Source organism: Hylobates moloch, unplaced genomic scaffold (genome assembly GCF_009828535.3).
Source record: "Hylobates moloch isolate HMO894 unplaced genomic scaffold, HMol_V3 SCAFFOLD_9, whole genome shotgun sequence".
Lineage (NCBI taxonomy): Eukaryota > Metazoa > Chordata > Mammalia > Primates > Hylobatidae > Hylobates > Hylobates moloch.
Genome location: NW_026652284.1, coordinates 9,484,026 through 9,511,983, shown reverse-complemented (window position 1 = coordinate 9,511,983; position 27,958 = coordinate 9,484,026). Strand labels below are relative to the sequence as shown.

General features: G+C 44.0%; 1 protein-coding gene across 6 annotated transcripts in view; it reads right to left on the bottom strand.

Moving 5' to 3' along the window:
- The window catches only part of UBE4B (ubiquitination factor E4B), a 153,366-nt gene that overhangs the window by 20,746 nt on the left and 104,662 nt on the right, over positions 1-27,958 (bottom strand). For 5 of the 6 annotated variants that reach the window (XM_058443713.1, XM_032758862.2, XM_032758865.2 and 2 more), the window contains 7 exons: positions 26,138-26,336; positions 24,153-24,291; positions 16,325-16,424; positions 14,284-14,411; positions 11,675-11,773; positions 8,990-9,225; positions 2,142-2,268 (listed from right to left, as the gene is read on the bottom strand). In XM_058443713.1, coding sequence (XP_058299696.1) covers positions 2,142-2,268; positions 8,990-9,225; positions 11,675-11,773; positions 14,284-14,411; positions 16,325-16,424; positions 24,153-24,291; positions 26,138-26,336 — 1,028 coding nt within the window. The remainder of the gene's footprint in view (positions 1-2,141; positions 2,269-8,989; positions 9,226-11,674; positions 11,774-14,283; positions 14,412-16,324; positions 16,425-24,152; positions 24,292-26,137; positions 26,337-27,958) is intronic. The other variant, XM_058443711.1, reaches the window with a different exon arrangement.

The following is a 27,958-nucleotide window of genomic DNA, read 5'->3' as shown; positions in this document are numbered from 1 at the left end:
CCAGTGGTATTTGGAGCCACCTTGCATGGTTGATGACAGTCAAGTTCTAAATATTCCAGAATTTTATAGCCAGATTCCCCTGGCACCTTAAATTGGGCAACATAGGAAACAGTCACACCACGGAAAACCAGCAAATGCTGACTCCCCCACCCCGCTTCCCAGAGCAGGCTTACCAGCACACCCCTAGCTCACTCCCTCAATGTTTTTAAGGAGAGAAAACACTTCTTCCAGACTAGAACAGGAAATACGCATATACTCACCAATATACCAAGAAAATGCAAATAATTAAACCATATATAACAGATAAGCAAACAACTGATATAGTTATTCCTTATCACAAAGACTGACACATTGAAGAAAAATTGGAACCTGTAATATTGATAAAGTGGGATATTAACTTACTTTAAAACTGGAAGCTTCCAATCTAAGGAACTGTTCTGCAGATCGTGTTATAATGAGAACTTGTTGGTGAACTGTAATAGCTTGGCCTACCTCTGTTAGACTCTGGAGATGCCAGATTCGTAGACAAAAAGGAAGCTACACTTCAGGGTCTACAACCGTGCAATTACGGGGTGGTAAGCCCATGCCTGGAGAAGAGAAGTTCCTGTGAACAAGTACAGGCAGCCTCGATCTCAGGAACATGGCAAGTTCAGGACAAGCGCTCCAATCAGCACCATTCAGACCAAGCCATGGGCCTGCCTCGTGTCCTAAGCTTGTGCCAGGCTTTAGCTGGAACACAATTCTGACCATAAGAGCAGTTTATGGAAACAAAAAGTTAAAAAGTTTGCTCCACAGAAATCTATCTGGCAAATAGTTATTCCACTGGTAATATGTATATTATTGACTAGTAATTCGGTTAACAAGTATAGCTAGATTTGATCAAAGATCTAACATGGGTTGCAAAAGATCCAAATAGATGGGATAAAATTATTAATTAATTAATTTATTTATTTGAGACGGAGTCTCACTCTGTCGCCCAGGCTGGAGTGCAGTGGTGCGATCTCGGCTCACTGCAAGCTCCGCCTCCCAGGTTCACGCCATTCTCCTGCCTCAGCCTCCTGAGTAGCTGGGACTACAGGCGCCCGCCACCACATCCGGCTAATTTTTTGGTATTTTTAGTAGAGACGGGGTTTTACCACGTCAGCCAGGACGGTCTCGATCTCCTGACCTCATGATCTGCCCGCCTCAGCCTCCCAAAGTGCTGGGATTACAGGCATGAGCCACCACGCCCGGCCTTTAGATGGGATACAATTTTTGAAGAATAATTCAAGAGTTCAGCATCTTCATCTCCCTTTTGTTTTTAGGCACTGGCAGATAATTTAGATGGGATTACTAATGTCCAGGTTTAAGCAGTCACTCAGATTTCAGGTAGGTATATGCAAAGTCTTTAATTAAGGTTTAGGGCCTTACCACAAAGAATGATACTTTAAATGATAACTCTGACCTAACTGTTGCAAAATCTAAAGTCCTTCCAAAATTCAAGAACTAAGATTTCATTTCACTCATTCTGACAACTTCATTTAACACTGTCATCATAGAAAACACCAAAAAAACACTTAACCCATCATCTCGGCATATTTATAGGATCTTTTCTTTTCCCTTTTTTTTTTTTTTGAGACGGAGTCTCGCTCTGTCGTCCAGGCTGGAGAGCACTGGCACAATCTCGGCTCACTGCAAACTCCGCCTCCCAGGTTCAAGTGATTCTCCTGCCTCAGCTTCCCAAGTAGCTGGGATAACAGACATGTGCCACCACACCCAGCTAATGTTTTGTATTTTTAATAGAGATGGGGTTTCACCATGTTGGCCAGGCTGGTCTTGAACTCCTGACCTCAAGTGATCCTCCCGCCTCTGCCTCCCAAAGTGCTGGGATTACAGGCATGAGCCACCACGTCCTGCCCTATACAATCTTTGCTTGTGTACCACCCCCAAAGTATCTTGACAAATCTAAAATTCAGCAATATCTTGCAAGTAAAGCCATTTAAAAAATCCTGCCCACATTTAGTGGCATCTTGTGGTAAACTCAAAGGAGTCTGAGACCAAGCAAACAGTCAACAAGAACCCAGCTGTGCACGCTTTTAAGCTGCAATCCTACCTGCGATTTGTAAGAAAGCAAGTTGTGACACGAGGGGCCCCGTACTCACTTGAACTCCTCCATAAAGGTGCCATGGTGAGCTATGTTTTGCCAAAGGCTTTTAAAAATGGTGCTAATGTGATAGCGAATTGTGAACTTGTCATAAAACTCGCTGGTGGCTCCGGTATGCTCAACATCTAAAGAAGAAAGACAAAGGGACTGAGGGATATGTACTTTCTTGCTTTCCAAATCCAGTTATTGCCCCAACAATGACACTGAGTGAAGGTAAATCTGCAAAATCAGAGAGCTGGTGAAATTTTGCACTTCTCTTGCATGTAAGGCACGACAGAAATTATAAGCTGCTTTTAAAGACAAAAGTTTCACAATGAAGATTTGACAATGACACAACACCTAAAGGAACGGGGCTAGGAAAACTCCCATCATTAGGACGACATCAACTTACCAATGACCAAAAGCTGAATTATCATACTCCCCCACCTAATTTTAAGTTATTAATTTACAGAAATTCTATGGCACCTCAAATGGACATACTTCAGTGGATAAAAAGTTAGGTTTAATTTTATTGAGGGCCATGTATTTACTAAATGTGTCTATCTATTGACCATTTTTGGTGTTGAAAAAACACCAAAGTGTCTATCATCCCTAAATCTATTAAAGAGGGATAAAAATTAAACTTGTTTGTCCAAATGGCAAAAGCTTAGGCATGAGAAATTTCAGAATTCATGACAAATTTTATTATTATTATTATTTATTTATTTATTTTTTGAGACAGAGTCCCGCTCTGTCGCCAGGCTGGAGTGCAGTGGCACAATCTCAGCTCACTGCAACCTCTGCCTCCGGGTTCAAGCAATTCTCCTGCCTCAGCCTCCCTAGAAGCTGGGACTATAGATGTGCGCCACCACGCCCAGCTAATTTTTGTATTTTTAGTAAAGATGGGGTTTCACCATATTGGCCAGGATCGTCTCAATCTCTTGGCCTCATGATCCGCCCACCTTGGCCTCCCAAAGTGCTGGGATTACAGGCGTGAGCCACCGTGCCCGACTATTTTATTATTTTTTTTTGGAGACAGGGTCTTGCCCTGTCGCCCAGGGTGAAGTGCAGTGGTGTGATAATGGCTCACTGCAGCCTCAACCTCTCGGGCTCGAGTGATCCTCCCACCTCAGCCTCCCAAGTAGCTGGGACTGGAGGTGCATCCACCACGCCTGGCTTATTTTTTATGGCTGAGCGTGGTGGCTCTCGCCTATAATCCCAGCACTTTGGGAGGCCGAGGCAGGCAGATCACTTGAGGCCAGGAGTTCAAGACCAGCCTGGCCAACATAGCAAAACCCCGCCTCTACTATTAATAAAAATACAAAAACTAGCAGGGCATGGTGGTGTGTGGCCATAATTCCAGCTACTCGGGAGGCTGAGGCAGGAGAATTGCTTGAATCCAGATACAGAGGTTGCAGTGAGCCAACATCATGCCACTGCACTCCAGCCTGGGCGACAGAGCAAGACTCTGTCTCAACAAGATGTTTTTCACTTTTAATTTTTTTACAGATGGGGTCTCACTATGTTGCCTAGGCTGGTTTCAAATTCCTGCCTCAAGTGATCCTCCCACCTCGTCCTTCCAAAGTACTGAGATTACAGGTGGGAGCCACTATACCTTGTCTTTGATATTTTCTATATTTTTCAAAGAACACATTTTTTTGTGTGACCAAAAAAGGAAACAGCTATTTAAAAATAAAATAAGATAATTAACACCTATCATACTAAGATCTGAAAGTACTTATGTATATTCATTAAGTCAACCTTTCCTTAAAATAAACTAAATGTCATTTATTAATTGTATAAAAGCGTGAGCTAAAGTGTGGAGTGCTGACATAAGGACAGCCTACAAGAGGAAGATACTGGAGGACCAACCCAACGCCTCATATCATCTAAAATGCCCCTAATATCTGCACCCAATTCTGAATATAGTAGAGACTAAGTAAATGTTAATTTATTATGTAGCAATATGTATCTCAGCAGGGCCCTGCAGCTGTATTTCCAGCACTTCGGGAGGCCCAGGTGGGCAGATCACTTGAGCTCAGGAGTTTGAGACCAGCCTGGTAAACATTGTGAAACCCCGTCCCTACAAAAACCACAAAAATTAGCTGGGTATGGTGGCACATGCCTGCAGTCCCAGCTACAAAAGAGGCTGAGATAGGAGGATCACTTGAGCCTGGGAGGTCAAGAGTGCATGGTGCTGTAATTGTGTCACTGCACTCTAGCGTAGGTGACAGAGCAAGACCCTATCTCAAAAAAAAAAAAAAAAAGAAAATGAAACAAAACAATATACATTTCTCCCAACAGTTTTTTTTTTCTTCTTATTCACTTCTCCTGTTCCCTCAAAGTCATACCATCCCAAGTTCTAATTCCCAGGTCCTTGTTCTAGAAGGCTGCAGGTGGACTAGACTTGTGTTGAACCTCTCCCTCCTCCCCCCCAGGTATTCTTGCTGCCTTCTTTCTTTTTTTTTTGAGATGGAGTCTCACTCTGTAGCCCAGGCTGGAGTACCGTGGCAAGATCTTGGCTCACTGCGACCTCCACCTCCCAGGTCCCGGTTCAAACAATTCCCCTGCCTCAGCCTCCCAAGTAGCTGGCATTACAGGCCCCCACCACCACACCCAGATAATCTTTTGTATTTTTAGTAGAGATGGGGTTTCGCCATGTTGGCCAGGCTGGTCTCGAACTCCTGGCCTCAAGTGATTCACCTGTCTCGGACTCCCAAAGTGCTAGGATTAGAGGCGTGAGCCACCACGCCCAGCCTAACTTGAGCATTTTCTAAGCTAGAATACTATCTCTGTGGTGTTAAGAGGAGCTTGTTCCACATACTGATCTTGTGTGTGGCAACTCTAATTTATATCTGAGAGTCCCATCTGCTTAGAGACCAGGACCTAATCAGCCAGGTCTCCACATGGAGGTGATGAGCACTGGGGACTATATCTGTGATGCCTCCCTCAGGGGTACCCTCACACCAGTCCCTTAGTAGTTGTAGGAAGACCAGCACAGTAGCCAGGGGGAACTGTGCTAAAGGGCATCTGGGAGGTTGCTGCCACTTGCTAGCCACTGACCTTCAGCAAGCTTCTTGACCCTTTTAAGCTTCAGTTTCCTCATGTGTGAAGTGGATGTATTTATAGTACTATCTTTAGGACTGCTGTGGGGATTAAGTGAAAGGATTAGTAAGCATTCAATGAGTGGTGGCTATTATTAGTACAGATGTCATCCATCCATGACTAAAGAGGTGGTCCAGGCCAGAGGGCACACATGGCAAAGAGGAAAAAGAACAACCCCCAACCAATTCCTTCTGGAACATTCCCAGCAGGCCTCCGCTAGGCCCAGCACTCGTCTTATAGGCAACAGGCCCAGTTCTGTTCTGTATACACACACACACACACACACTCTCTCTCTCTCGAAGCCACAGTGACAGGCCCAGAACACTGACTACAAAATAAATTTAACTAAAATTGTTTTGTCTTTACTACTAACAATACATGTTTACTGTAGAAAAATTAAGTTCAGATAATAAAATAAAAATAAAAACTATTTATAATGCTACCATTCAAAAATAACCAATGCACTGTTAATATTTTGGTATATATCCTTCCCTACATTCCTTTTTTTTTTTTTTTTTTTTTGAGATGGAGATTTGCTCTTGCAGCCCAGGCTGGAGTGCAACGGCACGATCTTGGCTCACTGCAACCTCTGCCTCCCTGATTCAAGCGATTCTTCTGCTTTAGACTCCAGAGAAGCTGGGACTACAGGTGTGTACCACTACGCCCAGCTAAATTTTTTTGTATTTTTAGTAGAGACGGGGTTTCACCATTTTGGCCAGACTAAGCCTCCAACTCCTGACTTCAGGTGATCCTCCCGCCTCAGCCTCCCAAAGTGCTGGGATTACAGGCATGAGTCACTGAGCCCGGCCAGTTGTTTTTATTATTTTCACTATGCTGCTTTATAAATAATGCTGTGGAGAACATCACTTACAAACATTCATAATTATTTCCATAGAATAAATTTCTAGAAATTAAATTCTTATGTCAGAGTATAGCTATTCAGCTGTTGTCTCGTAGCTCCAAATCCACTCTTTTCAAAAAAATTTTTTTAAATCTCGGCTAACTGCAACCTCCACCTCCCAGGTTCAAGCGATTCTCCTGCCTCAGCTTCTCAAGTTGCTGGGATTACACGCTTGCGTCACCCAGCTAATTTTGTTTTGTTTTGTTTTTGAGATGAAGCCTGTCACCAGGCTGAAGTGCAGTGGCGTGATCTCGGCTCACTGCAACCTCTGCCTCTCGGGTTCAAGAGATTCTCCTATCTCAGCCTCCCAAGTAGCTGGGACTACAGGCACACGCCACCACGTCTAGCTAATTTTTGTTTTTGAGACGGAGTTTTGCTCTTGTTGCCCAGGCTGGATTACAATGGTGCGATCTCAGCTCACTGTAACCTCTGCCTCGCGGGTTCAAGTGATTCTCCTGCCTCAGCCTCCTGAGTAGCTGGGATTACAGGCATGTGCCACCATGCCAGGCTAATTTTGTATTTTTAGTAGAGACAGGGTTTCACCATGTTGGTCAGGTTGAACTCCCGACCTCAGGTGATTCGCCCGCCTCGGCCTCCCAAAGTGCTGGGATTACAGCGTGAGCCACTGTGCCAGGCCTAATTTTTGTATTTTTAGTAGAGACGGGGTTTCACCATGTTGGCAAGGCTCATCTCGATCTCTTGACCTTGTGATCCACCCACCCCAGTCTCCCAAAATGTTGGGATTACAGGCGTGAGCCACCGCGCCCGGCCTTTTTATTTTTAGTAGAGACTAGGATTCACCATTTTGGTCAGGCTGGTCTCGAACTCCTGATCTAAGGTGATCCACCTGCCTTGGCCTCCCAAAGTGCTGGGATTACAAGTGTGAGCTACTGTGCCTGGCTGAAACCCAGTCTTTTTAATGTTTTTTTTTTTTTTTTTTTAGAAACAGGGTCTTGCTCTGTTTCACAGGCTGGAGTGCAGCAGCAAGATCATAGCTCACTGCAGCCTTGAACTCCTGGGCTCAAGCCTTCCTCCTACCTCTGCCTCCTTAGTAGCTAGGACAACAGGCATCTAATTTTTAAATTTTTCGTAGAGATGGGGTCTCGCCATGTTGCCCAGGCTGGTCTCCAACTCCTAGGCTCAAGCTACCCTCCCACCTTGGCCTCCTAAAGTGCTAGGATTATTCGCTGGAGTCACCATGCCCAGCCCACATGCACTCTTTGTAGTTGGCTTTGTGATTCGGGGGCTGGCACTGCAGAATCTTTCCTTTGGCAGCCTGCCCTCTCTAGGGTTGCCAATAGGGGGTGCTGCAGGAGAACTGGAAAACTGAAGGAGAAACAAAGGACTTAGGACCTTGTACCTACTGTCAGCAGTAGCAGTTGGTTCCAATTTTCAGCTTTGTCTTGTACCCCCAGAGCTAGCAACCATGCACAACCCCTGAGAGAGACACCAGCACCAACTGGCCAAGGGCCTTCCACAGAGGACTGGGTCCTAGCTCTGTCCAAACCCTCATCAGGGCAGCTGGGTTCTGAGATCCCCAGGCTCTTCTCTTCGGTCCCCAGACTGAGGGATAGAAGATGGCTACTTCTTGCACCTACTATTTGTTACCCCAGTGCTTTTTTTTTTTTTTTTTTTTTTTTTTGAGACGGAGTCTTGCCCTCTCTCCTAGGCTGGAGCACACTGGCGTGATCTCAGCTCAATGCAACCTCTGCCCTCTAGGTTCAAGCGATTCTCGTGCCTCAGCCACCTGAGTAGCTGGGATGATAGGCGCCACCCACCACGCCCAGCTAATTTTTGTATTTTTAGTAGAGACAGGGTTTCTCCACGTTGGCCAGGCTGGTCACAAATTCCTGATCTCAGGTGATCCACCCGTCTCGGCCTCCCAAAGTGCTGGGATTACAGGCGTGAGCCACCGTGCCCGGCCCCGATAAAAGCATTTTTAAGGCTCTTGGTGTGGGCTGCTAAACTGCCTTTCAGAAAGACTTTAAATTTACATTCTCATGAGAGTTTCATAGCACTAAGTCTGCACACTGGCTATAGGGTAGATTAAGCAGGTTTTTTGCAGGTTAGCTTACTTCTCTACAACCATGTTTGCACCAGGTATTTTCAACTTAAGAAATAAATTTGACAGGTGGAAAGTGTTATTATTATTATTATTATTATTATTATTTGAGATGGAGTCTCGTTCTCTCACCCAGGCTGGAATACGGTGGTGGGATCTTGGCTCACTGGAACCTCCGCCTCCTGGGTTCAAGCGATTCTCCTCCCTCAAACGCCCTGGGACTACAGGTGCCTGCCACCACACCCGGCTAATTTTTTTTTGTATTTTTAGTAGAGATGGGGGTTTCACCATACTGGCCAGGCTGGTCTTGAACCCCTGACCTTGTGACCCGTCCAACTTGGCCTCCCAAAGTGCTGGGATTATAGGCGTGAGCCACCGCGTCCAGACCAAGAATATGCATTTTTAACAAGCTTGTTTTACCCACACTTTGGAAAGTGGGATACAGGATAGTGTTAAAAAACAAATGCTGTAAGTTCAAAGGTAAAATGAACCAGATAATTCCATTCAGATAACACTACCAACTTGTGCTTTTGATACTCTGGGTCTCGGTGCTAATCATCTGACTTTCAGTGGTTCCTGCTGAATCATCAGAGACCAGTAGGTGGAATGGTTGTCCTATTCCTAACTACTCAGGGCAAGAAGAACCAAAAGTACATCCTCTGCAGGCCACATGTTAGTAGGTTATACACACAGGTAGCAGGATATTAGGTAACAGGCTTAGAGCAACATCATCCACTAGCTTTAGATGACCTTACCTAAGTTGGCCTGCCATGTGCTACACTGTGTGCCAGCAACCTACCTGTATAAAACTTCATCAGGGAAGGTACCAACAACTTGGTGGAGAGAGGATGGTTCTCAATCATTTCAAAAAACTTCTGGGTTCGTGGCTGAACAGCAGGGTTGGTCATAAACATGACTTCTACCAGTTTGGCCACCAAATATGGGTTTCGGATGTAGTTCTGGTTGCACAACATCACAACAAGGAACATCACAATATCCTGAGTACAGGGCTCATAAAGCGCCTGGGGAGAGTATCTGAACAGAGGCAAGAAGAGCAAGAAAGAGACCGCTGAGAAACTGCTGAGAAACTCACCTTGGGTGAGGGCTGGTGTCAGTAAGTGAGGAGGGGAAGGCAGGATAAATAGGTTTAGGAGTGCCCTTGAACTTGTTCAGTTTACAGTGACTTTTTTTTTTTGAGACGGACTCTCGCTCTGTCGCCCAGGCTGGAGTGCAGTGGCGCAATCTCGGCTCACTGCAAGCTCTGCCTCCCGGGTTCATGCCATTCTCCTGCCTTAGCCTCCCGAGTAGCTGGGACTACAGGCGCCCACCACCACGCCCGGCTAATTTTTTTTTGTATTTTTAGTAGAGACGGGGTTTCACCATGTTAGCCAGGATGGTCTTGACCTCCTGATCTCGTGATCCGCCCGCCTCGGCCTCCCAAAGTGCTGGGATTACAGGCGGAGCCATCGTGCCCGGCCTATTTTGTTTTTTTTGTTGTTGTTTTTTTTGAGATGGAGCCTTGCTCTGTCACCCAGGCTGGAGTGCAGTGGCACGATCTCGGCTCACTGAAACCTCCGCCTCCAAAGTTCAAGCAATTCTCCTGCCTCAGCCCCCTGAGTAGCTGGGACTACAGGTGCCCGCCACCATGCCCAGCTAATTTTTGTATTTTTAGTAGAGACGGGGTTTCACCATGTTGGCCTGGATGGTCTCGATCTTTTGACCTCGTGATTCGCCCACCTTGGCCTCCCAAAGTGCTGGGATTACAGGCATGAGCCATTGCACCCAGCCTACAGTGACTATTCACACTGTAACAAGACAGATTTAAAACCAAACATGGTTACTGGCTGTAGCATGTTATATTAACTATAAACAAAACCTTTAATTAAATCAGATAAGCTTCACAAAAGATCATCACTACCAAAACATAAAAATTTTGATAGTTTTTTTTTTAATCTCTGCTGAAAATGAGAATGAAATTTTTCAAATAGGTGTCTTTTGTATCACTGTGCATAGAACAAATTTTAAAATGTGACTTGAGTTGCTTAAATTCCAAGGTTGGTTTTTCAACAAATAAACCACGTTTTTGAGTCACTTTTAAAATTTCATACCAATCAAAATCACGTGTCACCAATGATTTGGGTTTTTTTTTGTGTATGTTGCCCAGGTTGGAGTGTAGTGGCATGATCTCTGCTCATTGCAACCTCTGCCTCGATTTGGGCTTTTTTTTTTTTGTTTCATAGAGACGGGGTCACCCCTGTTACCAGGATGGTCTCGACTCTGACCTCTGACCCCCCCGGCCTCCAAATCTGGGTTACAACTGACCACCCCAGACGGAGTCTCACTCTTTCACCCAGGCTGAAGTGCAGTGGCGTGATCTCGGCTCACTGCAGGCTCCGTCCCCCGGGGTTCACGCCATTCTCCTGCCTCAGCCTCCCGCGTAGCTGGGACTACAGGAGCCCGCCACCTCGCTCGGCTAATTTTTTGTATTTTCAGTAGAGACGGGGTTTCAACCTGTTAGCCAGGATGGTCTCGATCTCCTGACCTCATAATCCGCCCGCCTCGGCCTCCCAAAGTGCTGGGATTACAGGCGTGAGCCACCGTGCCCGGTGGGGATTTGGGCTTTTTTTTAAAGGCAGCTTTTATGACAGCAATATAACTTGCTCCGTTTAGTTTTGGCCCTTATTTTAAAATCATTTATACTAATTTTGTTTTTTTCCCGTTGTTTGTTAAAAAACTTTCACAATTTGTATTCTGTGACTGGGGACCTATACTATTTATTTATTTTTTTTTTTTAAGTGATGCAGACTTGCTACGTTGCCCAAACTGGTCTTGAACTAGGCTCAAGCAATCCTCCTGCATGTCTGGGACTACAAGCATGAGCCACAGTGCCCAGCATGACTTTTACTTTTCACAATAGACTTCACATACCACTCCCTCAGCTAGCCATAGGTGCTATCATGGTGCCAAGGGATTGAAATTGTAATTCTTCTAACCTGTAATGTTTTAGAAGTAAAATGTTAATTTGACAAACCAAATAAGGATTTGAAAAAAAAATTAAAACCCTACCATACCAGTTATAAATTCAAACCATTTTTTGGTAAGCATTCTCCAATTTTACAATTGAGACAAATTTTAGTACAAAATATAGATGTGGTATTTCTGGGTTTGGGATGTTCATTCAGACATTTATAAACTGTTTCCTCCTTCTGTTGCTCAGAAACACATATTCAACTATTAGAAATTCAACTCAATTTTCACAGAATACATTATCTGCACTGTTAATCCTGCCTCTGTCTTTGAGATATTATTGGAATTGGACTGGTGCCACAGTTGGATTTATTTTTTCCAGTCTCTAGGCGGCATTCAGTTAAAACAGTTACATCAAATTTCAGGCATGAAATGGAGGTTTGCAACATAGCTCAGAATATTATAGTATTATGCATAAAAACATATTAGAACTATGTAAAATATGAAAGGCACTTACTGTACAATAAAAAATAAAAATTCTGCAACATCTTCTACATAAAACTCAGGCAATGCTGCAAATACCTTGGGGACATCTGAATTTAAAGGCAGTGTTATACTGTCAAAGAGAAAAAAAGCACAATTTATGAAATGAAATTATGGTACATCAAACTACAAGGAGTATTACATTACCATCAGATAAGTATTTCATTTGGGGAAAACACTCATTCTGTAATACAACTATGTAATAAATACACAGGCAAAGAAACTACAACCAGAAATGAACAGGGAATAATGAAGACAGTGCATATGCAAGGGTATGTGTGAAATGTTTTCCTTTTCTTGATTTCTTTTTTTCTCCCCTGAGACGGAGTCTCACTCTGTCACCCAGGCTGGAGTGCAGTGGTGCAATCTTGGCTCACTGCGACCTCCACCTCCCTGGTTCAATTGATTATCATGTTTCAGCCTCCCAAATAGCTGAGATTACAGGCATGCGCCACCATACCTGGCTAATTTTTGTATTTTCAATAGAGACAGGGTTTCACCATGTTGTCCAGGCTGGTCTCGAACTCCTGACCTCAAGTGATCCACACGCCTTGGCCTCCCAAAGTGCTGGGATTACAGGTGTGAGCCACCACACCCGGCCCTTTTCTTGATTCTTTTTTTTTTTGGGACAGAGTCTCACCCTGTCACCACCCAGGCTGGAGTACAGTGGCATGACCTCGGCTCACTGCAACCTCTGCCTCCTGGGTTCAAGCAATTCTTGTGCCTCAGCCTCCCGAGTAGCTGGGATTACAGGCACCTGCCACCACACCTGGCTAATTTTTGTATTTTTAGTAGAGATGGGGTTTCGCCACGTTGGCCAGTATGGTCTCTAACTCCTGACCTCAAGTGATCCACCTGCCTTGGCCTCCCAAAGTACTGGGATTACAGATGTGAGCCACCACGCCCGGCCTTCTTGATTTCTTGTTAAGTTTAATGCAGTAAGTAAAATGGGAAGGAAATAAAAAGGTCAATATTTGGTCATTTTGTGCAGCTCAAACTGTCTGAGACAAGAGAGCTACACATATTTTTTTTTTTTTTTTTTGGGTGGAGTCTTGCCCTGTCGCCCAGGCTGGAGTGCAGTGGTGTGATCTCGGCTCACTGCAATCTCTGCCTCCTGGATTCAAGCAATTCTTGTGCCTCAGCCTCCCGAGTAGCTGGGATTACAGGCGCCCGCCACCACACCTGGCTAATTTTTGTATTTTTAGTAGAGACGGGGTTTCGCCATGTTGGCCAGGCTGGTCTCGAACTCCTGACCTCAAGTGATCCGCCTGTCTCAGCCTTCCAAAGTACTGGGATTACAGATGTGAGCCACCGCGCCCAGGCTTCTTGATTTCTTGTTAAGGTTAATGCAATAAGTAAAATGGGAAGGAAATAAAAAGGTCACATTTGGTCATTTTGTGCAACTCAAACTGTCTGAGACAACAGAGCTACACACATTTTTTTTCTTTTTTTTGAGACGGAGTCTTGCTTGTCGCCCAGGCTGGAGTGCAGAGACATGATCTCGGCTCACTGCAAGCTCCGCCTCCCAGGTTCACGCCATTCTCCTGCCTCAGCCTCCCGAGTAGCTGGGACTGCAGGCACCCGCCACAGCGCCCGGCTAATTTTTTGTATTTTTAGTAGAGACGGGGTTTCACCATGTTAGCAAAGACGGTCTCGATCTCCTGACCATGTGATCCACCCGCCCCAGCCTCCCAAAGTGCTGGGATTATAGGCGTGAGCCACCACGCCCGGCCTACACACATATTTTAAATAATATTTTCCACGCCTTCATGGGTCTTGGGCCAATCTCACCAACATCAGTGAACCAGAGACTTCATAACAGTAAAATAATAATAATAATAAATAAAACAAAAATGGTTGCCTGGAGGAGATGACCAGTTGATGACAAAGTGATCAACAATGTTCTTAGCTCACTCTCTGAATTAGCTGGGTATTCCTGGACCCAGTGCTTACGAGGGCCTAATATTATCTCCAGCTTCTGGCTTCCAATTTATAGATTTCTCTATCAATCAAAGACTTTATAGCAAATTTTAAAGAAAACTTGTCAAAATTAAAGTAACAGGTGTTGACATTCGCCTATTATTGTAACTAATTACAGGGAAAACACCTACCAATATAACTACATAATCTATATAAACGCAATCTGGAAACTGAGAAGTGAATTCTCTTTTTTGGGGGGTGGGGACAGAGTCTCGCTTTGTCGCCCAGGCTGGAGTGCAGTAGCACGATCTTGGCTCACTGCAACCTCCACCTCCTGGGTTCAAACGATTCTTATGCCTCAGCCTCCTGAGTAGCTGTGACTACAGGCATCTGCCACCAAGCCCGGCTGATTTTTGTATTTTTAGTAGAGACACGGTTTTGCCATGTTGGCCAGGCTGGTCTTGAACTCCTGATCTCAAGTTATCCATCTGCCTCAGCCTCCCCCAAAGTGTTGGGATTACAGGCGTGCACCACTGCGCCTTGCAGAGAAGTGAATTCTTGATAAAGAAAGGGTTTTGGTTTTAGTTATCAACTTTGAAGGACAATAAAGACAACACAGCCCAGCCAAGGAGGGACGAGGGAAACAGGAAGAAGCACACTCACTCGGGATATGCGGGGTCCAGGATGCGGAGCAGCAGCTGAATGAGAAGGCCATAAAAATTCAGACATCTTCTCAGGAAGCTCTCGTCAAGTAGGCCAGCATCAGCACAGGCCTTGCACCGTACCAGTTTCTGTGGAAGCAGGGATGCCCCCACCCAAAGATCAGTCAGTAGCTAAGTCCCTACAGGGGGACTGGGCAGGGACTGGGGCCAGGAGATGGGAAATTTGGGTTCCAGAGCTTCTAGAGCTTCATCTCTTAACTAGCTATAAGATGCTGGTTGTGTCTCAAGATCTTTTTCCTGAGAAAAAAAGGCGTGGCAAGCAAACCACTGAGTACCACCAGGTCTAGCACACAGTTAAAGCTCAAAATGTTGAGTTCCAACAGTCACAAGTAAATAACCTGATGAGGAGAGAGTGGCGACAGGGAGGCCCTTTGGGTGTCAGGGTGGTTAGTGGGAAAAAGCCAAACAACCAGTGTTTGAATTCCAGCACCGCCTCTTACGAGCTGCCCTCGGGCAAAATGCTGTCCACTAAGGATGGAATTCCTACCTAGAGGCCTGTTGACAGAATTACACACACATGCATGCACACACTGATGTATACATTTAAGCAGTTTTTTTGTTTCTTATTTATTTATTTTGAGACAGAGTCTTGCTCTGTTGCCCAGGCTGAAGTGCAGTGGCACGATCTCGGCTCACTGGAACCTCTGCCTGCCAGACTCAAGCAATTCTCCTGCCTCAGTCTCTCGAATAGCAGGGATTACAGTCATGTGCCACCATACTCAGTTAATTTTTATATTTTTAGTAGAGACGGGGTTTCACCATGTTGGCCAGGCTGGTCTCGAACTCCTGACCTCAGGTGATCTGCCCGCCTCAGCCTCCCAAAGTGCTGGGATTACAGGTGTGAGCCACCATGCCTGGCCATTTAAGCAGTTTATAGATCCCCTTGAAACACATCTGTGGACTGCTTAGGGGGGTCCACAGACCCCAGATAAGGGCCCCTGGTTAATTGTGCATCTTGAAGAAGTCTAGTCTATTAGTAAATAAAACTGAAATCTTAACTGGTACTAGAAAGCTATGTCAGGTAAACTTTCCACATATTATCCTACTGTTCAACAGAATGCATGACCAGCTAACATTCAGGTTTTTAACTGGAACATGAACAGAAGAAAAATGCATAAATTTGCTATCTATGCTTTATTTGTACAATATCAGCTGGCATATGTTTTTAGCTATGTTTCACCAGCAAGAATATACCCATCTATAGTTAGGTTTTGTGTGATGAATCATTTTCAATTAGAAAGAATGAGGAGCAAAGGAAAGAGATCTTTCCACTACCACAGATGCTCTTTGTCAAATATCATGGAAATGCATGGCTAGATACACTGGATGAGTGTTGGGGCGAGGGGGTGGGAGACAGCAGGTGAGGAGAGCCCTGCATAAGGCAGGGAAGGGGAGGTGATTTTTGTTGTTGGTTTTTTTTTTTTTGAGACGGAGTCTCGCTTTGTCGCCCAGGGTGGAGTGCAGTGGCGCAATCTCAGCTCACTGCAAGCTCTGCCTCCCGGGTTCATGCCATTCTCCTGCCTTAGCCTCCCGAGTAGCTGGGACTACAGGCACCCGCCGCCACACCTGGCTAATTTTTTTTTGTATTTTTAGTAGAGATGGGGTTTCGTGTTAGCCAGGATGGTCTCCATCTCCTGACCTCGTGATCTGCCCGCCTAGGCCTCCCAAAGTGCTGGGATTACAGGCATGAGCCACTGCGCCCGGCCAAGGGAGGTGATGTTAAACTGAGAATCATAAAACCCATTAAGAATTCATAGTCACAGCAGAAGCATATCTATCCATATTCTGTCCTGAGACTGAAACCATTATATACAGATATAAGTCAGGTATCGACAAGTTTTAACATATACTATTTTATCAGAAGGGAAAAGAATAATGAAGAAAAAGTAAGGACACTAAACTGCTCACTCAAGGCATATATTCTGTTGGGAAAATTACCATTATGAGGCTGGTCTATAATTATTCCACTTAACTATACAAACCTTAAGCTGAGTTTTACAGCGCTTCAGCATTTCGCGGTGTCTAGTTGCCAGTGGGGAATCTTTCCATTGGCTTTCATTATTTTTCAAATCTTCTACAGTTCTGAAATCAAAGACTAACAGTCAAATGAAAGAAAACAGCCGGATCCATCTTACCCATTCATCTTGCCCATTTCACTGACTCTCACACGCAGTTTTTTGTTTTCTCATTGTAACATCTTTAAAATCAGAGTATATCTTACAACCAGTGGCAAGTCATAGTTTAATTGGCAGCATTTTTCTTTCTTTTTTTTTTTTTTTTTTGAGACAGAGTCTCGCTCTGTCACCAGGCTGGAGTGCAGTGGTGCAATCTCAGCTCACTGCAACCTCCGCCTCCTGGGTTCAAGTGATTCTCCTGCCTCAACCTCCCAAGTAGCTGGGATTACAGGTGCTCACCACCATGCCCAGCTAATTTTTTGTATTTTTAGTAGAGACAAGGTTTCACTATGTTGGGCAGGCTGGCCTCAAACTCCTGACCTTGTGGTTCACCTGCCCCAGCCTCCCAAAGTGCTAGGATTACAGGCATGAGCCACCGCGTCCGGCCATATTTTTCTTTTTTATTGGTTCCTAAAACAATGATGTGTCTTCGAATGGATGGCGCTATAGATTTGGTGAAAATAATCATCTTTTTTGTTGCAAGAAAGTACATTGTTCCCTTATTTTTCTGGGAGGGAAAAAAAGAAGTCTCTCATGAAAATTCAAGGTTACTTTGCCTATTCAATTACCCAAAACAAAAGGCTATTTTACTAACAGCATCGTCCTTTACAACTGTTCCCTCTGCTCGGAGTGCTCTTCTCTGAGGTTATCTCTGGCTTTGCTCCTTCACTCCCCTCAGGTGTCTGCTCAAACGCCATCTGTCTCTGCAGTAAAGGCTTCCCCATCACCTAATAGGATGCATATTTTGAAGATCGACTCAACACTGTTTCAACCCCTTTCTATCATGACGTTGTGTGTAATACTAGAGGTTGCTACATCTCCAAAAGCTGGATTTCCTAGACTCCCCTCCTGCCAGCATTTCTGTAAGACCTAGTTTCCACCGAGATGAACCCTCACTGAAGGCAGGGTGAGTACTGTGAAGTGATTGCTTGATTGCATGATCCTTCTGGAAGTACAGTGGTAGAGGGGTTTTGGCTGAAGCTGTGGCAGAGGCTGTGCTGTCAGGCTGACCTCCGAAGCAGCTTCCTTGTTCAAAGTATAGCTCTGGGAACCTCTATTACAGCCATTCCAATGATTCAATAACCCAACTAGTTCCCCTTTCTGCTTATCCCAGAAGAACTGGATTCTTTTGTCTATAACTGAAACATGAGTATGGCAGACAAAAGAATGGCTCCTCCAAAGTTGTCACATCCGAATCCTTCGAGGGAACCTGTGAACATGTGATCTCCCATGGCGAAAGGGACGTTGTAGATGTGATTAAGGGTATGGGCTTTGAGATGGGAAGAGTATCTTGGATGATTTGGGAAGGCCCAATGTAATCACAAAGGTCCTTCTAAGAGAAAAAAGGACTCAGAGACAGAGGAGATGTGACAATGGGATAATGGAAGCAAAGGTCAGAGAGAGAAGGAGATCTTCTTGTTGTCTTTTTTTTTTTTAGACTGAGTCTCGCTCTATTGCCCAGGCTGGAGTAAAGTGGCATTCTCTGGCTCACTGCAACCTCTGCCTCCCGGGTTCAGGCGATTCTCCTGCCACAGCCTCCCAAGTAGCTAGGATTATAGGCACCTGCCACCAGGCCTGGCTAACTTTTATATTTTTAGTAGAGATGGGGTTTCAACATGTTGGCCAGGCTGATCTCAAACTTCTGACCTCAAATGATCCGCCTGCCTTGGCCTCCCAAAGTGATGGGATTACAGGCGTGAGCCACGTGCCTGGCCTTGTTTTTTGCTTTTTTGAGACAGGGTCTCTCACTCTGTTGCCCTGGAGTGCAGTGGCACGATCTCAGCTCATTGCAACCTCTACCTCCTGGGTTCAAGTAATTCTCGTATTTCAGCCTCCTGAGTAGTGGCGACTACAGGGTTGCGTTACCATGCCTGGCTAATTTTTGTATTTTTTGGTAGAAAAGGGTTTCACCATGTTGGCCAGGCGGGTCTCAAACTCCTGACTTCAAGTGATCCACCCACCTCAGTCTCCCAAGTGCTGGGATACACCAGGCAAGCGAAGGAGATCTAAAGATACTATGTTGCTGGCTTTGAAAATACAGTAAGGCGGGGTGGGGTGGGGGGTGATGATGATCAGAGGAACGTAGGCAGCTTTTAGAAGAAGGAAAAGGCAAAGGAGATTCTCCCCTAGAGCCTCCAGAGGGAATGCAACCTTGATCTTCTTTTTTTGAGACAGAGTCTCGCTCTGTCTCCCAGGCTGGAGTGCAGTGGCACAAGCTCAGCTCACTGCAACCTCCATCTCCAGGGTTCAAGCGATTCTCCTGCCTCAGCCTCTTGAGTAGCTGGGACTACATGCATGCGCTACCATGCCCGGCTAATTTTTGTATTTTTAGTAGAGACGAGGTTTCACCATGTTGGCCAGGCTGGTCTCGAACTCCTGACCTCATGTGATCTGCCCACCTCGGCCTCCCAAAGTGTTGGGATTACAGGCGTGAGCCACTTTGCTGGGCCGATTTTAGGACTCCTGACCTTCAGAACTGTAATATGTATTGTTTTAAGTGACTAAAGTGGTAATTTGTTGCTGCAGTCATAGGAAACTAAGATAATGACCTATATGGTTACTGGTATTACAAGAGTTTATAGGTAATAGGGCTTCATGAAAAAAATGGGGCTCTGGGATCAGTTCTTTGATTGGGCTGGATGGTGAAGATACAATTAGTATTTGAGGATGGAACACTGGTAGCCCAAGGCTCTGAGTAGAGAAACAGCTATATAAATGATCCCTGGTGATCTGGAACGAGGATGTGGAGTGGCTACCTCTAACTATGTTGCGGAGCTTATAGAAAAAAAAAATGACAGGCTTCAGATTTTAAATTCTTATCTCCAGGAAATGTGAATGAATCAGGAGTTTATAAGGCTGTTGTAAAGGAAAGGAGCAGCTCCACTTCTACAAATTACAGTACAGAAGAAATTAATAACTTTACTGGACCTCTTATCTGAAAGTTAAGGCAAAGACTGGGACCCAAAGAGTTCAAATGGAGGAGTTTGGGAGAAATAGCTGACTCCAAGTACCTAAATCTCTAAATTCCCTGAGCCTTGCTTGCTAGCAGAAGCAGTTTCTATAATGACCTCATCGGAGGTAGTCACCTTGCAGGGTAATGCTATTTTCCCCTAGGTTCTATCCCATCATCCCTCTTTGCTTCCAGAACCACAGCTAGAGTCAGATCAAGGACTGTCCTTACAGCCTTATTACAAAATTAGATGCAAGAGAAGCACATATTTGAAGAAAATAAATGGCAAGATTTGCTAATGTGTTATGCTAGTTTTCTATTGCTGCTGTAACAAGTTACCACAACCTCAGTGGCTCCAAACCACACAATTATAGTCTTAGAGTTCTGGAAGTCTAAAAGGGGTCAGCAGGGATGGTTCCTTCTGGAGACTCTAGGGGAGAACAAGTTTCCTCGCCTTTTCCAGCTTCCAGAGGTTACCAGATTGGCTCATGACCCCAAACCACTCCAATCTCTGCTTCCCCATTACATTCCTTCTCTTCCTCTGACCCTCCTGATTCCCTCTTATGAAGACCTTTGCAATGACACTGGACCTACCCACATAATCCAGGATAATCTCCCCACCTCAAGATCATGAACCTGATATCACAACTGCAAAGTCCTTTTAATCAAGTTAGATAACATATTCACAGGTTCTGAGACCAGGATGTGGGCACCTTTGAGATGCCATTATTCTACCTACCACATATGTACTGCAGAAACATGACGGTTATGTAGGATTATGTATGGGAATGGATTCTGAGGATGCTTGATCAGCAAGAGAAGAAAATGCTGATATACTTCTATGTAGGGCTACAATCACTGACGTGATTATACCTACCAGAGACCCTGAATTCAGTATTATTCTGAGTTGGGAGAGGTTTATATTGTGCAACCAACTAGTTGACCGAAACTTTGAATTGACAGTGACCCATACTGAATGAAGCTGAGTTGCCAAATATTCTTTGATCTAATTCAGAGGAAATGATTCAAAACTTAAAGAGCTTGGAAAATTAAGGTGGATTTACCTTATGTGATTTGCTCAGATAATCCTCTTTCCAATACGCATATACACACCCCAACTATGTCCTAGAAGATACTTCTTAAATCACAGCATTGAAAAATACACAGATGAGGTGAACATAAATTTCTCTGGAAAGCACAATAAAGGCTATGTGCTGCAAGCCGGGAGCAAAGGTTCTAGATGGTTCCATTGAAATGGACCCTCTAAAGCCAGTGGGAGTGACAGTATCCCAGAAGGTAATCCATCGGAGGATAAAGAAACAGATAAATCCACAATCATAATTTGAATTTTTTATAAGCTTCTCTCAGTAATTGATATTATAAGCTGATAAAATCATTAGATGTAAGGAAAACTTGAACAGAAAATTAACAAACTTGACCTAAATAATATATGTGGAACACTAAAAACAACACAGATAGCAGTCTTTTCAGGTCTACTAATGTAAAAGGCTATAAAGTAAATTTCAATAAACTTCAAAAGACACAAATCACATAAAATATATTTTCTTACCATGATGGAATTTAGCTAGAAATCAATTAACAAAAGATACATAGACAAATACCCTAAGAACCTAGAATTTAAATAATATATTTTGAAATAACCCACAGGTTATATAAGAACAAACAAAAATTAGAAAACATTTTGAACTGAGTAATAAGATATGATATACCAAAAATGAGAGATGCAGCTAAGGCCACACTAAGAGGGAAACAAAATAGTCTTAAGTACATACATAAGCGAAAGGGTTAGAAAGGATGATCTAAATATCCATCTCAAGAGGCAGAAGAAAGCCAATTAAAATGGGCCGGGTGCAGTGGCTCACGCCTGTAATCCCAGCAAGGCCTAGGCAGGTGAATCACCTGAGGTCAGGAGTTCGAGACCAGCCTGACCAACATGGAGAAACCCTGTCTCTACTAAAAATACAAAATTAGCTGGGCGTGGTGGCGCATGCCTGTAATCCCAGCTACTCAGGAGGCTGAGGCAGGAGAATCGCTTGAACCCAGGAGGCAGAGGTTGAGGTGAGTCAAGATTGCGCCATTGCACTCCTGCCTGGGCAACAAGCCTGGGAAACAAGAGTGAAACTCCTCTCAAAAACTAAAATAAATAAATAAAAGCAGAAATAATAAGGATCCTACAGACATTAAAATGATAAAAGGATATTATGAACAACTTCATGCCAAAGCATTTTCAAACTTTAGAAAAACTGACACATGATGTAATGAAAATCTAAATAGTCTTATATATGTTAGTTGACTTAAATCCATAATTAAAAACATCCCCACACAGAAAACTCTTAAGCCCTGACAACTTCATCACTGAATTTTTTCTGACATTTAAGGAAGAAACAACATAATTCTTATACAATAAACCCTTCCAGGGAACATACAAAACAGGAGAATATTCTCCAGTTCTTTCTTTTTTTTTTTCTTTTGTTGAGACGGAGTCTCACTCTCTTGTCAAGCTGGAGTGCAGTGGCTCGGTCTTGGCTCACTACAACCTCCGCCTCCCTGGTTCAAGCGATTCTCCTGCTATAGCCTCCCAAGTAGCTGGGATTACAGGCGTGCGCCAACCATGCCCAGCTAATTTTTGTATTTTTGGTAGAGACGGGTTTTCACTATATTGGCCAGGCTAGCATCCAACTCCTGACCTCAGGTGATCTGTCCACCTTGGCCTCCCAAAGTGTTGGGATTACAGGCGTAAGCCACTGTGCCCAGCCCCCAGTCTCTTCTATAAGGCAGCATAACCTTGATACCAAAATTTGAGATGCACTTAACAAGAAATGAAAATTACAGGTCAGGCTTTCTTTTGAACAGATGCAAAAATCCTAAACAGAATATTAGCAAATTGTATATCCAATTAGATATAGAAACATTAATATAAAAGTTAAGTTTACTCCAGGAGTGAAAGACTGGTTTAATAACAGAAAACCAACTGATATAATTCAACCACATTAACAGAATAGAGGAGAAAAAAGTCTAGTCTCCTCAATGGATATGGCAAAAGTATCTAATAAAATTCAACTAGTGCTAAGGGAATTAACTACTGAAATAAAAGGAAATTTTCTTAATCTGGTAACTGAGGATACATAGAAAGCTTTCCTCTACCAACTGAAACCAGATGGAAATTTCGAGGTTATTTCTATTCAACACTGTACTAAAAATTACAGCCTGGGCACTAAGGCACGAAAAAAAGTACAAGAAATAAAATTGTCATCATTTATAGACATGATTATGTGTAGAAAGTAAATCATAAAGAATCTGCAGAGTAACTATTAGAATTAGTAAGTGATTTTTAGGCCAAGCATGGTGGCTCACACCTGTAATCTCAGCACTTTGGGAGGCAGAGGCGGTCGGATCACCTGAGGTCAGGAATTTGAGACCAACCTGACCAACGTGGAGAAACCCCATCTCTACAAAAAATACAAAAAATTGGGCCGGGTGCGGGGGCTCACACCTGTAATCCCAGCACTTTGGGAGGCCGAGGCGGGCGGATCACGAGGTCAGGAGATCAAGACCATTCTGGCTAACATGGTGAAATCCCATCTCTACTAAAAATACAAAAAATTAGCTGGGTGTGGTGGCGGGTGCCTGTAGTCCCAGCTACGCAGGAGGCTGAGACGGGAGAATTGCTTGAACCCAGGTGGCAGAGGTTGCAGTGAGCCGAGATCACGCCATTGGACTCCAGCCTGGACTACAGAGCGAGACTCTGTCAAAAAAAAAAAAAAAAAAAAAAAATTGGCCGGGCGTGCTGGTGCGCATCTGTAATACCAGCTACTCAGGAGGCTGAAGCAGGAGAATCGCTTGAACCTGGGAGGCAGAGGTTGCAGTAAGCTGAGATCGTACCACTGCACTCCAGCCTGGGCAACAGAGCGAGACTCCGTCTCAAAAAAAAAAAAAAAAAAAAAAAAAAGAATTAGTAAGTGACTTAAGCAAGGTAGATACAGAGATATAAATATGATTTAGTTTCTCTCATAGCCAGACTACGCAGGTTCTAGACCAAAAAGCAGAAGTGGCATCATTATTATTGCAGATAACCTGCTCAAAAATATTTGCTTCTGTGTTCCTGTGACTTCTGTTTGTTGGTGTTAGTACACAGGAAAAAATGCTTAGAGTAAGAAACACAACGATGGTGCTAATGAATTGGAAATTTGAGGCTGCTCTCTGGCCATTTTGGACTCCTCATGCCACAGAACAAGCCAAAAAGAGAATTACATGTAGGCAGGAGTAAATGATCTTGGTTATCAAGGGAAACCATGGTTACTTTTTCATAGTCCAGGGAAGAAGGGCTATGTCTGAAACCCAGGGGATCCTTTAAACTTTTAAAGTTTGAAGTGCCTCCTGGTAATGTATGCCCAGTGGGAAAAGTTAATGGAAGTCTGTAGTAACCATGAACAGAGTGAAATACCCAGGGTTCAGAACTCTCAGAAATCAAGGTTTGGATCACTTCACCAGGTAAAGAACTGTGGACAACTAAGCGACATGGATGTGGTGGTGGAGGCAGACAGAGCACTATATAATGTACATACCTCTCCCAACATTCAAAACTACTGTTCACAATGGAATTGCTTGCCCCTGAGAAAAAGTGGTAACTCAGGCAATCCCAGGACACGGTATCATGGCACATACCTATTGAGCTCCCGGATAGCCCGGAGTCTGCGGATATAGCGACGGCAACTAGGCAGAATAGAGAGGTGGTGAGCATGCAGGGTGAGAAAGAAGCACTCCGTAGGGAATTTCGGCTCAGAAAATGGAGGCTGATCACCATCTAGGAAAAATAACATCATTCCCTAAATAAAATCTATTACATGTCTCAATCAGAGAAAAAGCTCAATTCAGAAGAGAAAATTACATTTGAATTTTTATGAAGTTTAAAGATACTTTTTATTTATTTATTTATTTATTTATTTATTTATTTGAGATAGAGTTTTGCTCTTGTCACCCAGGCAGAAGTGCAATGGCACGATCTTGGCTTACTGCAAATTCCGCCTCCCAGGTTCAAGTGATTCTCCTGCCTCAGCCTCCCTAGTAGCTGGGATTACAGGCGTGTGCCACCACACCTGGCTACTTTTGCATTTTTAGGAGAGACGAGGTTTCACCACGTTGGTCAGGCTGGTCTCGAACTCCTGACCTCAGGCAATCTACCCTCCTTGGCCTCCCAAAGTGCTGGGATTACAGGTGTGAGCCACCATGCCCAGCCAGAAGTTTAAGGATACTTTTGCAATTGTAAACTTAAACAATGCTACTTGAAGAAGAGAATTCCTGTTAGCTCCATTCAAGGACCAGGTATTGTACCTCGTTTAAATGTGTATATAGATGTCCATCACAATCTTTATTTTTGAGAGAGGGTCTTACTCTGTCACCTAGGCTGCAGTGCAGTGCTAAGATCACAGGTCACTGCAGCCTCGATTTCCTGGGCTCAGGCAATCCTCCTGCCTCAGTCTCCTGGGTGGCTGGGAACACAGGCATGTGCCACCATGCTGGGCTAATTTTTTTCTTTGTGGAGATGGGGTTTCCCTATTTTGCCCAGGCTGGTCTTGGAACTCCTGGGCTCAAGCTGTCCTCCCACCTCAGCCTCCAAAAGTGCTGGGATTATGGATGTGAGCCACTATTCCCAGCCCGTCAACAATCTTTGGTGATGTTCCTTACCGATGTATTGTATAAAATCTCCATTTTTCAACACAATACAGAAATATTTAAATATCGAAATGGTATTAAATTATGTTAATAAACTACTGATTCCAGAGCCGTTTCCCTGCATATTTCTTTTTTCTAATTTTTTTCTATTATAAATAATAGTACTACTGGGAGGATTTATGTAAACAAAATTATTCCTTTTTCCTCCAACTTTGGGAATATATCCTGAAAAGTAGAATTATTGAGAACAATAGTATTATAATTTTTGCTATGAATCACCAGAATTCACTTTAGATAGGTTAAATAAATTGATTAAATGTCATCTACTTCTTCAAAAACTTACATTCTACTTTATCACTTTGGTTTTGGCTTGTTTATAGATATATTTTGATAACTTGAATTTTTTTTCCATTTGTATCTTTTTTTTGAGACAGAGTCTCACTCTGTTGCCCAGGCTGGAGTGCAGTGGCGTGATCGCGGCTCACTGCAACATCCACCTCCTGGGTTCAAGCGATTCTCCTACCTCAGCCTCCTGAGTAGCTGGGATTACAGGTGCGTGCCACCACACCCGCTAATTTTTGTATTTTTAGTAGAGACGGGGTTTCACCATGGTGGTCAGGCTGGTCATGAACTCTGGACCTCGTGATCTGCCCGCCTCAGCCTCCCCAAAGTGCTGGGATTGCAGGCGTGTGCCACCATGCCCAGCTAATTTTTGTATTTTTAGTAGAGACGGGGTTTCACCATGTTGGTCAGGCTGGTCTCAAACTCCTCACCTTGTGATCCGCCTGCCTTGGCCTCCCAAAATGTTGGGATTATAGGTAAGAGCCACCACGCCAGGCCTACTGTATTAATTTTTATCATGCTTCCCTATCTCATAAGTTCATTTTATGGTCAGGTGGTAACAATCTGTGAGGAATTACTAGCACGCAGACAAGAGGGCAGTGTTTTAATGACCGAGTCATGAACACAGTACTCACAGAGTTCAGTCAGCCAGTCGTTCACATCTTCCATTGTTGCATTCACACGCGTCTCATCATTTGGAAGAGTAATCCGACATCTTGGGTGAAAAATATACGTGGGATCAACTGTTTCTAACTTGATTTTTGTACTTAGTTGCTGCAGTACCCAAAGGAAATTCAGCATAAATCCATCTGTAGACACCAATCTATCATCTGTCTGTGAAAGATGAAAAGAAAAAGTATTTTTAAACATTAAAAAAAATTTTTTTTGAGATGGGGTCTCGCTCTGTTGCCCAGGCCAGAGTGAAGGGGGGTGATCTCGGCTGCAACCTCCACCTCCCAGGCTCAAGCAATCCTCCCACCTTAGCCTCCCAAGTAGCTGGGACCTAAAGTGATCTGCCCATCTTGACCTCCCAAAGTGCTGGGATTATAGGTGTGAGCCACTGTGCCCAGCCAAGAAAAAGTATTTAAAATAACATGAATAGAAATTTTGGCAAACTTTATAAGAAAGCAGACTGAACTTTCAAACATAACTGTATCCTAAAGTCAATGAGAAGACATATATCTCACCACCGTCATTCCATATTAATTCTATATTAGCAGGTGCTACTTGTTGAATACCACCTATCATATAATTATTATTTATATGAGGCATTTTATACATTCTCTTCTTTTCTTTTTTTTTGAGACAGAGTTCCACTCTTGTTGCCCAGGCTAGACCACAGTGGTGCGATCCTTGCTCACTACAACCTCCGCCTCTTGGGTTCAAGCGATTCTCTTGCCTCAGCCCCCCGTGTAGCTGGGATTACAGGCACCCGCCACCACGCCCGGCTAATTTTTTGTATTTTTAGTAGAGACAGGGTTTCACCATATTAGCCAGGCTGGTCTCGAACTCCTGACCTCAGGTGATCTGCCTGTCTCGGCCTCCCAAAGTGCTGGGATTACAGGCATGAGCCACCATGCCCGGCCACTTTATACATTCTTTTACTGAACCATCACAATAATTCTTACAGGTCAGTAATACTGCTGTTAACATTTTATACAGGAGGAAATAAAGACTCAGAGACCCTGAAGTGATTTGCCTGAGCCTCAAAATTAGTAAGTAGAAACACAATAAACATTTCTTTCTTTCTTTCTTTCTTTTTTTTTTTTTGAGACAGGGTTTTACTCTGTTGCCCAGGCTGTAGTGCAGTGGTGCAAACATAGCTCACTGCAGCCTCAACCTCCTAGGCTTAAGCAGGCTTCCCACTTCAGCCTCCTGAATAACTGGGTCTACAGGTGTATGCCACTACACTGGCTAATTTTTTATCTTTTTTGTAGAGATGGGGTCTCCCTGTTGTCCAGGCTGGTCTCGACCTCCCTGGCTCAAGTGATCCTCTCGCCTCAGCCTCCCGAGTAGCTGAAACTATAGGCATGCGCCAGCCACCATGCCCAGATAATTTTTGTATATTTTGTAGAGATGGGGTCTCATTATGTTGCCAGGGCTGGTCTCAAATGCCTGGGCTCAAGCGATCCTCCCACCTCAGCCTCCCAAAGTGCTGAGATTACAGGCGTGAGCCACCATGCCCGGCCTCTTTCTCCTCTTCATTTCCCTCAAGAGCATCAAAACAAGTAGCTCCACTTGTTATCATGTGACATTGTTTCTCTAGGTGATAGCGTCAGCATGCTCCTGCATTAACAATATAACAATGTAACTTGATTACCTCTGTTACAAGAAAATAATAATACAACAATGATAAGAATGATAGTTAATATTGGTTGAGTGATCACTGTGTACCAGGCACCATTCTAACAGCTTTATATATAATAAACCCAGTACTAGTAGTATCCTCACTTAGC